Below are 18,597 nucleotides of genomic sequence, written 5' to 3' on the forward strand. Positions count from 1 at the left end.
GCAGAAAATAGGACTAAAAATTTTCATAGTACACCTGTTTTCGAAGAACGTTAGGGGAACAAATTTATCAAAATCTTGTCTTATCGTCCTCTGTTTAATGTAAAATTCTATTTCTCATTACGTTACCCGCTCAAAGCAATTGTCCTGAAAGTTGCTTAATCTTCTCAGACTCGGTGTATTTTCTCTGCTCCCAGAATATCCAAATGACTTATCAGACCTCGACAGTACAATGCCATTACACTCCTGCCTCTGATAAGTTCCAGTACCGGATCCATCGAGGCTACTAGCCATCGAGATGGTCCCGTACGTGGACATCATTTCAACATCCACATCCTCTTCCTTCGCAACGGGACAACAGTACATGGAAAATCGATGTGCGGTTGGACGAGTGAGTTGGAGCGCGGAAAAAACGTGGAGTGGTTCAAAATAATGAATTCCATCCTCGTCGAGAACCGTGTAAGCCACTTCTCCAGTTAAAACAGATCTAGAGGCTTCTCTGGGTACCACAGCTTGTATACCTTGTTTTAGAATCATAAAAATCGACGATGGCTTATGGTTTCTTCTTAAAAGGAATTCTTCCATGGCTAAACTATTGTCAGACTGAAGCAGAACCGAAGGTACGTCGGCTGACGACTGCAGAGGACCTTCTTCGGGTACAATCATCAAAGCTGCGCTCTCTCTGACAAGAGTTCTCAATCGTGGGTCAGTTCTGGCCAATTCTGGATCGCTACACAATTGTGTTAAAGCGTTCATAAACGGCGGCCTCTCTTCAGCTAATTTCCTCATCACTGTCAGTCGTTTTAAAACATCCAGCGTCACTCTGTCACTGGCAAGGGCTCGCGTTGATTTTTCGTCGCTGATCACTGTCAATAAGCTACTAGCGATATTAGACATACCTAGAGCTCTAGCCAATCCTACAGCCTGCAGAAGCATCTCTCGAACGTTTTCTCCCTCGTCGTTTAATAATTCTTGAACGTGAATTTCACTAGATTCTCTGACTGCTTGAACGATGGCCTTGTGAACAGTTTCAGCAGCTTCTTTCTCCGTGACAATTGTGGAAACTTCTTCAGACACTTTTCGGAGTACCCGAGAGACCAGTTCCGGGTCATTTTTAGAAACTGTTCTGAACGCTGGGCCGACTAGATCTGTACCGTGTTCTTCCTCGAGAACCATAGATAACCTGTCCAGTACCACATCTTCTTTCAGAGACTGGCTGCCTACAGTGGATTTCAGAATGTCCACTTTATTGTTTTTACTTTCTAATAACTCTAACAGAGCAGACTGACACAAGTTACTTCGATTTTGGGGAACTAGAAGTATCTGCAGGATCTCTTCCACAGATTCCTCGATACTAATATTCCTTTGACGTAAAAGGACATTGAAAGCTTCGCTGATGGAAGAATAAACGAAATCTTGTTTAGAATCGTTACCATTTTCCATAGACTGACTGGTGATCGCCAGGACAGCGCTTGTCATTGCTATTTTCACCGCGTCTTTCAACCAGTAGCCACCTTCGTCGTTTTCTCGTCCTTCTCCGTTTCCATTATCATTCCTATTACCATTTATAACGGGAGGATTCGTATCATTCATCAACTTCGATTCGATGTGATTCTCCTCCAGTTGTTGTTCCTGTTGAATCGCAATATTTTTAGCTAGTTGAGCCACAGTGGACACTATCTGTGCCATTTTCACTGCTGTGATACCATGTAAACCGAGCTTCTCCGCCATTACGAGAGCTTGTTCCAAAGCTACCGCCTTTGGATCTACATCAACATCCACAGCTGGCAAATCTGTGGCTACTTTCCTTCCCACGGACAAACCAGCTTCTGATAATTGTCGAAGCATCCTTGCATCTATGCTAGTTTCTCCCTGATGCTGAACATGAGCATTGTAATGCAAATTCTGAGGCCTGAGTAATTTTAATTCTTCAGGAGTGACCTCGAATCCTTGAACAGAGAATTCTACCTCACCTTCAGGCGTGTCAGTCAAATCTGGAGCTACGAAACGAGGACCTTCTTCAGTTTGAACTATCTGACCTGGTACAAACGTAACACCCAGTTCTCCAGATTCTACTACGCGACCTGGAACGAATCTCGGTCCCTCGGGTGTATCTACCACTTGTCCAGGTACGAATCTAGAACCTTCATCGTCCGTGGAAATCACCTGACCAGGAATAAAAGTGGGACCAGCTTTGGTTTCAACGATTTGACCTGGTACGAAACGTGGCCCATCTCCAGTCTCCACGGTCTGGCCAGGAACGAATTTTGCACCCGTTCTAGTTTCCACCATTTGACCAGGAACAAACTTAGGACCGGTACTAGTGTCGATTACTTGACCTGGAACGAATTGCTCACCTTTTTCTGTCATTACTATCTGACCGGGTAGGAAACCATCTTCCGTCATCACACCAGGCACGAACCGAGGTCCGTCTTTCCCCCCCTTCACTAACTGACCAGGAACTATTCTTTTCCCTTCGGGTAAATTTCTTTCACTCTCTGGATAGAATTCTACTCCTCTGTCGGTTTGCACCATGTGTCCAAAGATTTCGCTCTGTTGGATAGAAACGTTGGTTGTTTTCGGATCAACAGGCATGCCAACAGGCCCAGCATCGTAGAACACAACCTCGTCAAAAGTACTAGCTGCAGCAAACTCGATTCCGTTATCTGTTATCCTAGTTTTCCCTGGTAGAAACTTTTCACCTACTGGTGTTCTCACTACTTGACCTTCCACGAATTTCTGTCCTTTCGGAGTATCCAAAGTCATACCGGGAACGAAAGTCGAACCTACTTCAGTATCTTTGACTATACCAGGCATGAAGTAACTTTCTCCAGAATTAGAAGTCACGTATTGTCCCGGTACAAATTGTGGCCCTTGACAGGTTGGGATCGTCTGACCTGGAACGAACTTCGTTTCTCCAGTCAGAGTTTCGATAGACTGTCCAGGAATGAATTCCCAGGACTCATCGATCTGCACGCTCTGTCCTGGGACAAATATCTGTTCTCCATGATTGTCAGTGATTGTTTGACCAGGCATAAATCGAGGTCCATCAGGAGTAAGAATGGTTTGACCAGGAACGAAGGTCCCATCTTTCGACACTTGACCAGCGACAAATTTTGGACCATCGTCTGTTAGAACAGTCTGACCCTGAACGAATCTGGCTCCGTCGTTGGTGTGGAAGGTTTGACCCTGAAGGAATCGATGACCCTGTTCCGTGGCCAGTGTCTGTCCAGCTATAAATACGGGCGTCTCTTTGTTATCTTGCTCTTTCAAGTTGAGGATCTGTCCAGGGACGAGAAGAGGGCCGTCAGGAGTGTTCACGGTTAGACCAGGAACGAACGCAGGACCCTGAGGTGTTTGCAGCGTCTGGCCAGGTACAAAAATAGGTCCGTTCGGCGTCTGCACTGTCTGCCCGGTGATAAATCTCTGCGCGGATTTGATGTCTAATTTCAGACCTTTCACGTTGTGCTGCGTCGTCTCCTTTCCTTTGCCCAGGTTTTGCACCAATTGCGGGATTTCTTCCACTCTCGGTAGCTGCTCTATCGCCTCGTCACCAGCTTGTAGAAGCTTCACGTTTACGTTAGACACCTCTTTCAAGTCACTGGCTGGAATATTCCGTATGGCTGACTGCAGAGCCGCGTCGGGTTCTATTTTCAGCGACGTCAATGGCTTCACGATTGATATCGCCTCGAATCCTCCTGTGCTCTCTGAGATAGGGCTAGTGCACGAAGACGTAGCACTTTGTTCAACGACTTGTGGCTTTACTTTGATAGGAGTGGGCAATTTGTCCACGATTGGTTGCATGGATGCTTCATTAGTATCCTGGAACGAGTTCCAATCCAAAGTTTCTGGTAGAGACTTCTCTGCACCCTTCAGAGGACTCGTTACCGAGATAAAATTACACGCTCTGCTTCTAGCCTGCTTCAAATTCACGTTTTTCCATGTTTCTTCCGTCGTTTCCTCCTTCAAGCTACGAAGTTTCAGTTGCTTCGTCTGCCTTAGTTCTTCCTCTTCAGCGGCCCTTTCCTTCTCTTCGAAAATTTTTTTGGCGTAACTTAAACCAGCTTGTCGTTTCCTCTTTCGTTTCTTAGCCTCGGCTTCCAGTCTCTCTCTTTCCTTTACCACTTCCTGGCTCGGTCCAAGCCCATCGTAAAGATTCTCAAAATCCTCTAAATTCTTGAAATCCACAGAAACATTCTTCCCTTGCTTCAGCCTAAACAAAACTGTGTCGCAGTCTCTGGATAACATCACGTCCTTTACATCGCCATCTCTGACTGCAGCTTCCAGTCTGGATGGAAATACCAGACTGCATCTTCTTTCTCCCACCGTGTATACGAACTTTGCCTGTTCCTCTTCGACAGGAGGATGTTTCGTGTTTAACAAGTCTCTTAGAACTCTCTGTTGTTCTCCTTCTCCCTCCAAGATTGGGAACACGTAACGATAGTCCTTGAGGATCACGTGTTTCTTCTTCTCGCCTAGAACGAAGCCAGCTGTGTAATGATGCGGTCCTAGACCGGAAGCGTTTGTTATCTTGCATTTCGATTTGTCGTGGGCGTGGACACCCAATAAAACTGGAATGTAATGATGAGTAGGCAAACCATAGGATTTGCCAGTGATCCGACAGAAACGTTTTGCATCAGCTGGACTGATTGGTGGTAAAAGAGGGAAGTAATTTGGCTTAGGGAGGCCCCTGCTTCTACCTGTTATCCTGCAAAAGGACATTGTTCGTCTCCACTCGTGGAGCTTCTTAAAGATTCATTTAATCGATTTTCTTTATTATTCTTCGTTAACTTTGATTTTGTTTACTACTTTTTCAACTGTCTTGTACCTTGTTTCCCTTTCAGATATTCGACGATATTTTCATAGTTCGAGTTCAATGTTGTACAGAATTAATAGATTATATATAGAATGGTATACAAAGATGCTTGATTATTCGAAAATGTTAGGAAGTCTTTGTTATCTACGCCAATTGCTAGAATCTTGGCATTCCATCCACGAGAACCACGGATTCTAGCGTTTGATCATTCAATCGTGACTTCCCCTTGGCGTTCTCCTTGCTCACGTCAGTTAGCGAGTCCAATGTCGACGCGTGAATCAACAGTTCACATTGTCCCCTCCTCGCCATAATTCGTTCACACGGCGACCGACGAAATCTCTCGTGACTCCGGTCGAGTACCACGCGACTGGCAAACTTCATGAATACTGGCGTGTCTTCGCCGCAAATATCCTTTATCTTTCACGCACCTCCAATAACTAAATCCAAAATCCCCACTGTGTCAAGATATGTTTGAAAAGGTCGCAGTTTCCTTGCCAATGAACTATGACGAAAATATTCTATTTTTCTCTGGTTTCAATTACGGAGATCCTCTAGGAGCTTCTTAAAATAAAGAGCCCCTGCTTACTTGCAAAGGTCGTTTATGCGAATTCTGCGTTCAATTTTCTCTCGAGGATGATTCATACCACTCATCTAGCAAACTACGGCCCGATCCAAAACGATTCATTTGATTTATCTAGCAAATACGATATCCGTTGATCGATTAGAACGAAGGTAATTCTTGGAGCTAGTAAAACAAATTTCGTAAGCTGCTTGGTTCTTAAGCCGATGCGTCAATGTGCATGGGCTTATTTTTACCGTAATTTCTCTTCTCGAGGTTTCCACGTCGTTTTCATCGTGTGCTCGTTAAAAAGTATTTCGTCGAACCCGAAGCCGGTGGCTCGTGCCTCGTCGTCGAGGCACGGTTTATTTTTACGTACGGGATGCCTACGAGGATTCCGTGGGAGCTGTTCGTTCGTTCGTTTCGTCCCTTGGTAGCTGGCCAATTCGGTGATTTCCTCGTCGTAGAAAAGAGCCACTTTTTTTCGTGGCGTTGCTCTCCCTCGAGGCTCACCAAAGTGACCCCTTCGTGCAATAGTTCACCTTGTTCGTGCGCAAATTTTTGGCTGTCTAACAGCTTCTAGACGCCTAGATTGTCAGTGAGGCTTCGACCACTGATAAAACGTAGCTTGACATATTTGCCTACCGAATTGTCAAACGTCGTCGTGTCTAATTCGCGTTATTTTTCGGCTGTTTTAAGATTTTATCGCGAAATTGTGTTAGTTTTAGACTTATTTCACGATGAAATTTTTTGCATGATTCAGTTGCCAGTTGTTTTGTGATTTTATAATGGAATTGTATTATAGTTGGGCTTACTTTAAATTTCTTGTCTCGCCTTTCTTAATAGGATTGGTTATTAGCTGTTTCACGATTTTCTCGTCAGATTATATCATATTTCGGCTTATTTTGTGTTTCGATACGTTATTTATAAATTACTTTATAACTTTATTGTGGAATCAAGGAATATTTGTCGACTGTATTATAATTTTGAGCTTATTTTGGATTTTAACGCGTGTGATTAGCAGAATTTCATTAGTGCTTCGTTGTGGTCGAGCAGGTAACTTGTATCGATGTTAATGAACGCGTTAATCGTTCCGTCACACCGTTTTCGTATGCTCAAAGGTGGTCGCTAAACGTTGAGCTGTTCTCGGTTCCTATTCATTTACGATAACTACGGGTGGCAAGTCCTATTTATCTTCCCCTGGCGCGATTCGGCGCGGCAAACTATTTCCACCTCGTCACTTTCACCAACCGATCTTCACCAACCACCAACCCATCTATTTTCACGTCGGTGCACTGCACTCGTCCTCTCGGTATCGGTTGTCAGACATTCGCGTCGATGACGATCAACTGCTGTTATCCGACGGCCGTACGCACTTTCGCTTCTCTAACAAGTCAACGAGCAAAGGACAAAGAAGTACGCGAAAAGTATTTTAAATGTACGTCAATTTCAAGTTCTTTGGATTATTATCGATTTTCTTGAGATCAACGATCCTGGACCCACAAATCTCTTCGTCGCCAGCGTCCAACGACGATAATCACAGAGAAATCTTGTCGCAAACTAGCCACGAGATTCAATGAGAACGCTTCGATAGATCAATTACAATATAATTCTTCTATGGATCATTCTTTCGTCGCCAACGATAATCGTAAATAACGATGATGTCATTCGATTTTCCAGAGAATCGAAGGGTTCCGCGTTTCCTCCAAGTTCCATACACTCGTTTATTTTTCTCGTTCACTAAATAATTGTGTTCGACCCCCCTGATTCCTGTCCCAACGATCACTGTCTCTCTGAATCAGACTCGCGTGTCATGTCGAGCAGAGTTCCCGTGCTGTTCCTTACGAAAAGCGTTTTGCGATACGCGGCGAACGCCAGACTAGCCGATGCACGAAGTGGCTAAGAGCCGTTTGCGCGACGAGTCTCTCGACTCCCCACGACCAGAAATAGCTACCCTTCTTACACTTCTCCAATACATCTTTAGAACGGAGTACACGGATCCGCAGCTGTGCGTGTCGCGCGTTCGAAGGGTGTACACATGCGTGAAAAGCTGCGTGTTCCGCGGACACCACGACACCGTGTCTTTTCCCGCGTCACCGAGGGAATTCCCCGCGGAGGAACTCCGTCCTCAGAGTTCTAATTTGGCGGCATTTTGGGCTATAGGTGAAGGTAGTCCTTAGGGTGAAACGCGAAGGTTTCGAGTGGAAGTTGAAAGCTTAAGAGAAAGAGAAAGCTGAGAGAAAGGCGATGAGTAATATTAGATCGTTGCATAACGTATCGATAAATATAAATCATTCGATGTAACTTTTTAAAATTTCGTCTCAGAGTAAAAATGATCGGAATGGATGCTGTTTTCAATTGTGTTAGGTTGTTGGGTAACGAAAGTCTTTTTGGGATAAACGGTGTATCTCCGAGCATAATTCGGTTAACGTGTATAGTTTGATTACATTTTTGATCAAAGTAAGAATCATCCGTACCAACTTGTTACGTAATGAATATTTTCCTGAAATAATTGGTGCCAATAAGCACAACTCGCTTGAAGATGAAAATAAAGACCACCTATGAATATCTATTTCGTTTTATGCAATTGCATAAGTTCATTGATTTCAGTGTTATGAAAATTCAATACTCTTTACAGCCCAATTACATCAAATTCGTATTCACGAAGGAATATGGTCTGAAAATTGCGTTTGAATGAACTAAACTGTGATTTTGTGGTTTACTCGCGCTATGTGCGATTCATAGATGCAAATGGGCTGAAACGAAAGCCTGATAGGATCTTGTGAAAACACCAACGAAAATACCGTTCGATATAGGACAATGAAATCACCGATGGAGCCTTCTAATCCTCGTGCGCTTTCTCACTGGAAAAATAGAAAGTTGTTGCAGTTGGTGGTCGGTAACTGTACTGGACGGCTGCAAGGTTTATTTAACAAATAAGCAGCGAAAAGGGCAATGTTGATGTCGACTATTTCAAGCGATCCGATTGTTGCCACAAACGCCTACCTCAGGCCCAATTTCTTTCTTTAGGACCGTTGCGTCATTATTTGATATAAATCGCGCCGCATTTCGAGCTGTACGCATGAGAAACTATTCTCGCGACCTACTTACGGTCACGATATGAAATATCGTTCGTCCGATTCGATCCTCTAAAATTATCGACCCACCGAATTGTTCCGCGAAAACCGTAGGGTAAAAGACGAAAACGATCGTAAATGAACAATCTTTGCTATTTATAGTACATCGACATAAACCATAAATTGGCGATAATGCTTCTCACTGCTTTTAGTTTTCATAATTATTTTGTTTCTGTTCTTCAAGATCTGTTCCCTTAAAACCTGTTACTATAAATCTGTGTAACAGCGTTTCTTTTGATGTGAATTAGAGTGTACAAAATGTACAGTTGCAATTGTTGCAATTGATATAATCGACAGTAGTAACAATTGACAAAGATAATGAATACCCATAACAATATATGCCTTAAACATGGTCAAAAATGTTTAGTAAAAAGGTTACCTATACTCGTATGGTGGCAATTTTTAATTTCCTCTTGTCCATTGACCATTGTAATTAATTCAACGAATAGGAATTTATTTATTCCGGCGTACATCGAGCGATGCAAGTGATCTACCGCGTAATAAATCTGCCGCGCACAAGTGTCAGAAACGTAATTTACAAAAGATGGATAAGGCACCTGTTACCATTTTTCAGTGATTATCGGCCGAATTTTCGCTTTCAAGATGCCAGATAAATTTCGATACGCGCGATGTATTACGGCAGAAGGTGTCAAACAATCTAAACATCATTTGCATCTTGCAAAGTATCGAAATGGAATTGACACATTGCCATGCGTCTTCGACGTTTGATATTGCGCGTGCGATTTCGGTAAATTTATGATAACAGTGCGAAGAAAAAGGGAATATGCGTAGATAGAATGATACAATTGCTGATATGTGCACGTTTAAAACCAAAAACTGTGGAATGTGGAACGTAAATAAAGAGCAACAATATAGTCACACCGAACAGAAATTACTCTGTTCTGATTATTAATTTCCTGATGACTGTCTTAGCGTTGGCAACTACGACTGCATCAAGAATAATGATATTTACGTGGAAAAATGAGCATAAGATGTCTCTCTCAGACTATAACATTGAAACGAACGAAATGTCTAAGGTCTTTGCGAAATGACGTCTGAAGCACAGCTACGTTTAGAGGTTTGCATTTATGATGCAAAATCAAAAATTGCTCTAATCGCTTTTACCCGATAATATTATTATATTGTTAGATTATATATGCTATCACACCAAAGCCATAATTCTTTATAAAAGAGGAGGAGGAGTGGGAAATATCAATTTCCCTCATTTGCCAGACGTTTCATAACTTTGTAGAAACAAACAATCGCTCAGAACCATTTTGTTCGGAACGATTTACGATAAAGCTTGAACTTGCAGCCAGACAATAATTGGACGTTCCAAGGTTCGCGCTGATTTACGAGAAATCGCCCGTGCGTTGAATTTTGGCCGATTCGATGGCGATAAGTTATACAAAGATGACATGAAATTTTAACTCAAAGCACACTGTAAAAACCAAACAAATTAATTTTCTATTTCAGTGAGTCATTGGATACATTTACGTGAATAATATAAATTGCGCGTGCCATTCGTTTCAACGTTGAGAACCTCGAAAACTCGTTTCTATCGGCAATGATTTAATATGAAGATGTACGATTTTTAAGTTGCCAGACGTACGTTTGACAACCAGTTATCGTTTACTGAAAACTGTTAAACCTGCACGTGAAGCAGCAGCGTCACAATTTCTATTGGCACATTGATGTGATTTTGATCGTCTGCCAAACTCTTCACTGCATGAGACTCAACGTGTCAACGCCACCGTGCGTGATTCATTGGATCCGCATTCGATAAAGAAACTATTTATGACACCTATTACGTTCTTCTTTCATAAATTGAATTTGTATGACGATCGAGCAGGAAGAATATTTTAAGCGATCGCGTAAATCGTTCAACAACTCGTGGAAGGGTAACGACAGGATCGATTGAATCGTTTAAACATAAAACCGATTAAAAGCGCAAATGCTAGAATTATTTAACGTTAAGCGAAATTACAATTTAATTTAAGTCACCTTGGAGACGATTCTATTTCGATGATCTTATCCGAGCTAGATGGTTGCATATAACGCCATCCACGTGAATTTTGTACAAAGAACCGATCTAACGGGTGATTTATGATTAAAGGAAAGCCAAATCTAAACATAACTCGGTTATGGATCATTAGGTCCTTTGGATATATGTCAATTGACTCGACTTTGTCTGTTCCAACGACTGTGATGTTCGTCCGGTGAACTTCATATTTTAGAGCTTTGAAATGAGGGATGAAGCTGACGAGCGGTGCTCCTGTATTTCCAGAATCAAGCTATTTTTGAAATTCCCTTTGGATAATTTATTTTGCAGATGACCTGAAAATATTGAATACAGCGAAATACAATCTTCAAAGAATGTAGATCACAAGACAGTTTGGAATTGCGAAATTCATAACTCCAGAATTCAAAGTATTTAGATATCAAGAAAATATGTTACTGTAGAAGTATGAAATTAAATTAATACGCCTCATCCGGATAAGTGGCAACGAACGAACGAATGGATGAATGAATAACAAGAGAAATCTTTGGATTGTTTGCTTTGCATAACGTATGCAACGATCAGGTTTGCATTTCACCAGTTGTGAGAAGTACCAGAAGATATGTAAGACTTTCTCCGTCACGCGATGAACGATCACTGTTTGTTATAATGTTTGGTATAAAAAACCCATGCGAGTGGATCAACAAAATCAATAACAGTATCATTGCTGCATATTCCAGAGAATTGACAGAGTTCCAAGAATAATAATTATCGAAGAGCTATTAAATTACTAAGCCAGTTTCTAATTTAGAAGTTTCACTATTTGATATTTCTCTATATCTTCACATATTTTCAAGTGCAAAGTTCAGTTCATCTTAAAATACAACAAACATAATACAATGAGAAAGGAAGCATACATGCAAGTCCGAAAACCAAAAAGTTCAACGTAAAATCATAATTGAAAACGTAAATCTACGTTTTGGGAATAAAAGCGTAGATCTACGTGATCCATCTTTCGAGCGTTAATGCTATATCCAAGTAATATTTTTTCATTATTCGTTACCACGAATCATATTTTGTCTCATTATAGTAGCAGTATTGCCTTAGCTGGATCGAACAAGCAAGTATAATATATTGCTTCCAGTATATGTACCAAAGAATGCCAGATATTTTGTAATTAATTAAGGCCTAATTAAGGATGGAAACGAGACGTTTCGGATTCGAGTGGCATGCGCGCCGTTGGCCAGGACCGGCACGTTAACAGATTGGCTTTCCAGGAAGCGTGAAACACCGACAGAATGCGTTTCGTATAAATCATGTCGGTGGACTCGGTAGAAAAAAAGAATCTGCTTGGCTGAATTAAGGGATGAGACAGTAGCTGAAGAGAAAAGGAAGCGGTGTGGGGGGAGAGGGAGATGATCGCTGAGAAGAATGAGAGACGTGTTCGTGCATTGCGGGAGTAGTTGGAATGGCGGTGAGTTCTTGGTTGTCTTCAGTCTTTGGCATCGAACCAGATATTCTATCTACCTTCGTGCGGTGCGCCTTGGTTTTAGTTTAATTTAGATGGCGGTATCGTGACGTAACGTATTTAGCGTGGAGGCATATACGTCTTGTTAGTTGCCATTTAGCCAATTACTCAAAAACGTTTGATGTTTCGCCCTTTATTCGCGTTGTCTCCTTCGAGAATGCGCAGTTAATGAGCACGTAAAACCGCAATGCCAGTTTGCGCGCTATACGTCACTTTGATAGGAGGAAGAAGCTTCCGATAATAAGGGCGAAATAGCCGTTCTCTTCGTGAGATTATTGTCATTGATATTATTCTCTAGGGTTAATGTTTCTATTACTCGTGAGAACTAAATGTTTTACGAGGTAACGTTTGGAATTGAAAGCGTAACTCACCCTGCCTGACGACTCAATCGTGATTCCCTCTCGTCTGATGACTCGAGTTATCTCCGCTGAAATTTCTGGACACAGATTTAACAACGGTGTTATTAAAACTCTACTGTTTGTCTTACATTAAAAATTTTAATGTTTCAATTTGTTTGGATGTGAATCTTTTATCGTACGAATCGTTGTGTAACTTACCTTGTTTCGATTTGGACGTAATTGAAGTGTTGGAAGCCATTGCGGTGAATTCCACATTACACTATCATTCTAAAAATTAATAAGAAAAAGAACTTTAAGTTACGTTATAATATTTAATTTATGTTCTTAATTCTGAATTTCCGTTTATGATGGCAGTGCTGCCATCTCAATCTAAACGGTGATTCAAATATCGGATTTCAGTAAAGATGTAAACTCTTTCTCGACCAGTAGGTAACTTATCGACTTTGTTAAATCATTTTCTGATTACATATTTTCTCTTTCTATTAACAATATAATCTTTAGAAAGTAATGTGGAGTGATCAATTATACAAATTCATAACCCCACATTCATCACTTACACTCTATTCAGTGTCATAAGAAAGCGAATCCCCTTCACGAAACTCAATCTAAATTTACCTTAATCTCTTCATATTTTACTTCGAATCCATTATCAAATACATACAAGAACGTAATGACTATCAAACTTTTTCTCACAATACTTTTTCAGCTCTTCTATGCAATTTAAACACGCAGGAATGCAAAGGAATTTATATCATGCACTACGCCTGCGCACTGAGCCATGCGCAGTTCTCTTTAGCGCGCAATTTTGATTTCACCAATATATTTTTCTTTACTTTACTACTTTAAAAAATCACATATTTAAACAGAGAACGTTGTCATCAAATCTCAAACAATTGTTTAATAAATGTAGCAAGGCTATACAACTCTACAATAATGCTATAAATATTACTATACACAATATAGATGTTGCTTCCGCGTATTTGCGCGGTAAATTTAAATATTTCATGAAAAGTGTGGCGGTCACTAGGAAGTTTCGATCGATTTCATGGGGGGTAAATCGAACGTTGTACGTAGATGGTTAAAGTGGCGTCGGTGGATCAACCTTTAGTTTAAGCGAAATCTATTTCCGACACGCGGCACCCGTATTCGTTCGTCTGATTGGCTGGCCACCTAGCACCGCACGATGTTGGCCGCATTTTCTTGTATTTCGCCGCTAATCGGGTCACTTCCGCCATTGATTTCGACGTCGAAATCCACGCGCCAGACACGAAGCTTTACGCTGGTTCATACAACGCGATGGAGGAAGTATTATCGAACCAGCTTGATAAACAGTCTGAATTGACTGCTTCAACGCCGTTCAGCGAGAATATACTCGTACGATACCTTTCATAAACTTAACTGGATTGAAAATGTAAATTATACGCAATATTGTAACGTAAATTTAATTAAACTAAATAAAAAATAACTTTAAAAATCATATTTTTATCATATTTAAGAATGATGTTAATAAAGTTTAGTAATTTCAAAAAATAATGTTTTTACATTTTGTTAACTATTATTCCTTAATTCTTTGACGATCATTTAATCCCAATTTTGTTAAAGACAACGAGGAAGAAGTAAACATTACACCCTCGATAAGGATTCATCTCCTTTGATGCCATCAAATGAAAATAAACTTGTTCTGCTAATCCAATTCAATCACCAACAGCCGATACTACTAGACTCGATCGAATTCTTTTTTTAGACGTTGAAATGGTGCAGAAGCGGAAAAGCCACGAATACTGTACAATTTACGTCCATGTGTATTCAGAATAAAGCTTCAAATATCGAGCCTTAAATTCTACGATAAAAATTTGTTGAAGAACGATAAAAGTACAGCAAAAATCAGTGTTAATTAAGTATCATATCGTGAAAATGACTTGCGTTATTGAATGATTTACATTATTGCGCGCTGTAGCAACTTGTTGTGTCTCAAGAAGACATAACGCAGTTAGATATTTTGAGTAGCGCACCTTGGAAACGCGTGGGCTACCTTCATCGCGGTCATGTTCGTTTAGTCATCTTTCCGCGAACCTAAAAACTTGGCCTTCGACTGGACTGTTCGCGGTTTAATTCACTGGACGAGTTGTGTCGCGATGGAAATTGTGCCAGCAAAATGGCACAGCTATTTTACGACGCACCTTGGGCATGTAACACAGAATTTTATTTCATCGCGAGTTTCACAGCATAGGTTGATGGATCAAAGTCGTACCAGTATCATCATCCCATTAAAAAGACTTTGATGTTTTGACTGCAGTCATGATATAACTTTGTATTCCTCTCAATAAATCGTTTGAGTGAGAAGAGAGAGAAGCCTTAAAGCGCAAGCTTAAAAAGACTGATGTTAAAAATAATCATTAAATAGATTGTATTACATGAGAAGTTAGATGTACAGTCGAAAGATGAGTCGACGTTTGTGCAGTTATTTGCTGCTTTAACTAAATATGTCGAGAAAACGAAAACGATCAGTTATTTCCATGCGAGAGAAAGCTATTAATCATAGAAATTTTCGCAGTAGACGAGTGATAATCAGTAGAAGATTTGTTACACCCTATTCGCGTGCTTCCGCATGGCAAGTTGACAGCATTCCATATCTGTCACCGCGTCGACAGCTCGTCGAAGATAAGACAGGCTCCATATACATAAATATCACGAATACTTTCTACCGTCTGATAAGAACCGATGAAATGAATTTCCTCGTTGAACAAACGTTGTCTTCATCCATAGCTAACTTAATCTTCCCCGATTTTTCTCAATTTTCTTAACTATCGATAGTCATCAAAATATCTCTGTTAATCGAAAAGATACGCTACTCTTTATCCGGAATGTAATCCAGAATGAAATGACACAATCGTACAATTTTATTCCGGTATAACATCTAACCCTCTTCGAGAAACAAATTAATCATCCGGTGCGCAATAGAGAACTCAAGGCCGCGCTCGCGTTCATTTCATAACATACCAGCCCCGTTTGTAACAGCTTTTATTTTTCAATCGCACGTCACTGATATCTCGAAGACGATACTCCTGAGAAAGCAGCTCATCCACCATGCGTCCCGAAATAATCGGTCGAAATTCACCGAGCACAGGCAGCATCGTCCAAGGCCAGTGGCGATAATAACAAAAAATCTATCGATGACAGTGAAAGAGAGACACTAAGTCCTGTCTAGCAGGGGATGGTCGAACGAGGAAGTTGTAAACCTTCAAAGAACCCGGCGGAATGGGGTTCGAATGGTGGATCCGAGCGTGAAGCCAGCACGCTGCTGTTCGTGTACCGCTTGAATGCGAGATCGACACTTGCACAACACTCACGAAAATAGCACGACGACGAGCTGACACGATGGCCAGCGAAAGAGGAAAGAACGAACGTACGAAAAAGAAGCTGGTGAAAATGCTAGACGGACTCACCTCCAGCTAAACACATTCAGAGTCGGTTTATCGAGTTTCTTTGTCGTCGACGAACGAAGGTAGATCGCGACCCTCGTTAACACGCTGAGCACTGGATGTACACGGTGGATCGATGGATCAGCCACTGGATATATCGTTCACCACTTTGCGTTCGGAATCCCCGAATAAATCCCCCGAGGCGGTGAGGAAGCCAGCCGGCGGCTATCTCGAGACTGCTACCAATGCCAGCCGCAAGGCGTCCCGACACCCTCCACGCTTCTCTTCTACCTCTTCTTCTTCTTCTTCTTCGTCTTCTTCATCGTGGCCCGCGTCGTCTTCTTTCCTTTCTTCGTTTCTTTCACTTATAACCGTGCGTTGTGCATCGACATCGCTCTGGCATCCTTCTAGTCGTCGTCATCCTCGTTCATCTTCTCTTCTTGAGGTAGTTCATGGAACAACGCACCTGTTGTTCGATGCACCGGTTCCACCGAAATTTCGTTTGTTGTTTCATGTCGTTGTAAGCATTGGCCGAAGATTTATTGAAGAGAAGGTTCGTGGAAATGGAAAAGTGATGCAGCGTAAAATCGAAGATATTTTGAATTAAAGGATTAAGAAATAAAGTATATAGGAATCTTAAAAGAGAACACTGACGATCTAAAGTATTATCGTAATGAATTTTCGTTATGGTAATTAGTAGATGTTTTATTGGTAGAAATAGTAAATAATGTAGAATAAAATCGAGGAAATTTGGAATTATAGAAAAATTAGAGAAGTAGCTAGTAATCTTAGAAAAATGGGTTGAAGAGTTAAGATAGTATTGTACTTGATTTTAGGAGATAATTTTGTTAATGATACAATAGAAAAGTATTCGTTTGCAGAAATGGCGACCTTTGGTATTCCTCTCTAGCATCCTCGCGTCGCTGTACGCGAGCCAAGGATTCTTCGAGTAATTAACCAAGGATCATTACACAATTGTGAATTATCGACAATGGCCATTATGTGCGTCTAAAAGCGTGTCTCTTTATGTCGTAAATATTAACTTCTTCTCCTTTGTGTAATTAATTTCTTATCGCTTCGCATTTCGAATCGTCTTCGTTGAAGCAGCTGTACGCGCGCCAAGGTTCGATTAAATAATTAGAAATACTCGATTACGCAATTGATGGGCATCGATCGATTTAAAAATACTGTCCATTTCACAAGCATAATTTGCCAGTCTAATTCGTGCGATCATCGACGTCTTACGATCTAGCAGAGATTTAACGTGATTATTTTACTATTTTACAAACTATCCCAAACTGTACGCACTGTTCGTAAACAGAATTGTTTTGATGTGACGAGCGCTTTGTCATCGTCATGATGTGCATAGAATTCAATCTATGGCATTGGCGCACCTACCTCTCAATTTGCTTTATCCTTAATCGTGTCGACAAATAAAATTTATTAATTATTTTATAGTACACTTATTTATAAATAGGAATCATGAAATTTTCCAATTTTGAATTCTGAGAGAAAGCAAATAGAAAGCGCAGATCACAGAATTTTCAAATTTGGCCCATTTAAGAACCGATAAAAAGCAATAGGAAGCATAACTCATAAAATCTTCATAATTGGTGCATTCAAAATTCGATGAAAAACAACAGAAAGCATAACGCATAAAAATTTTCAAATGTTCGTGCACTAAACGTTCGATTAAAAGTAATAGAAAGTATAGACCAATTTTCAAACTCTCAAATTTTTTCCTCCCACTTAATCTTTCTTCCATGACACTATGTATCCTCTGCACTATAATTAAAAATTTCAGGGTGGTTTAGAGAGTGCAGTGACGCGAATTATCTGCACCATTGGATACGCTTGCAATATCGTCGACGAGGCGGACGAACGAAGATCGGTTGTGCTTTGGCTGGTTCTAATAATAATCGATGCCTAACGTGTCTCCAGGGATTTCTCTCCTGGTCCACAGCTGATATGTCCGTTGTATTTGCGATGCGTTGTACAGACCATAATTTCTACGGCAGCCAGTCTATAGCTGCAGTCAGTCGTCCTTTTTGCTATTCACAGCCGTCTTCTGTCCGGCGCCGATGGTACTTCGACGGATCGTTCGGAGTCTATTTGTGTTCTGACTTGGTTTTAATACGTGCACCACATGGTTTCGCTGTCGATGTACTTTTACGACCGGCAAGATATGTCCCGTTTTTCTTCTTGCAACTAGACACCTGTCATTTAGTCCAGACAAATCACAATTAGCCCTTTTCAGCTTCGATGAAGTATTGGTATAAATAAATTCGCTTACGATGTCGCGTACTTGCAGTTTCTTCATCTTATCCTGCAATAACTTGAGAAATATACAAGCGCAAGAAATTGGCATAATTTATATTTATGGTATTTCATTCACATAAATGGAGATTACACAAGTAAGTCCAGACAAATAGATTCAATAGGAAGAGTTAATTTAATTTAATACTGAAATAACAAAATTTTTAAGTTATTAGGATTTCGTTGCAATGAGAGAAGTTTAGATAAATGGGATTTTAGTCTGAGGCAGTAATTTCCCGTAGAGACGTTATAAAGTCTGCTCTTTTACTCTCTTTCACTGTCCAAGTACAACATAAAATATCATTTTGTCGCAAATAAAGCAGCTACAAATCTTACATTCTCAGGTATCACCTTAAAAAGTCATTAATGTCATACATATTGCATCGTAGAATTATTGTGATTGCTATCGCAATTATACTCCAAAAATGTTTCGCATGAAGCGGCGCTAACCGAGACGGAACGAT

The 18,597-nt window shown here is 40.8% G+C and overlaps 1 protein-coding gene across 10 annotated transcripts in view; it reads right to left on the reverse strand.

Moving 5' to 3' along the window:
• Positions 1-16,057, reverse strand: part of LOC126921700 (obscurin-like) — a 46,056-nt gene extending 29,999 nt beyond the window's left edge. For 5 of the 10 annotated variants that reach the window (XM_050733446.1, XM_050733450.1, XM_050733447.1 and 2 more), the window contains exon 1: positions 127-7,282. In XM_050733446.1, coding sequence (XP_050589403.1) covers positions 127-4,719 — 4,593 coding nt within the window. In that variant the 5' untranslated portion in view covers positions 4,720-7,282. Of the gene's footprint in view, positions 1-126; positions 7,283-12,407; positions 12,473-12,593; positions 12,663-15,395; positions 15,414-15,841 lie in introns of those variants that run through there. The other 5 variants (XM_050733453.1, XM_050733452.1, XM_050733454.1 and 2 more) reach the window with 4 other exon arrangements.
• Between the last annotated feature and the right edge of the window lie 2,540 nt (positions 16,058-18,597).

This window comes from Bombus affinis, chromosome 11 (assembly GCF_024516045.1).
Source record: "Bombus affinis isolate iyBomAffi1 chromosome 11, iyBomAffi1.2, whole genome shotgun sequence".
NCBI lineage: Eukaryota > Metazoa > Arthropoda > Insecta > Hymenoptera > Apidae > Bombus > Bombus affinis.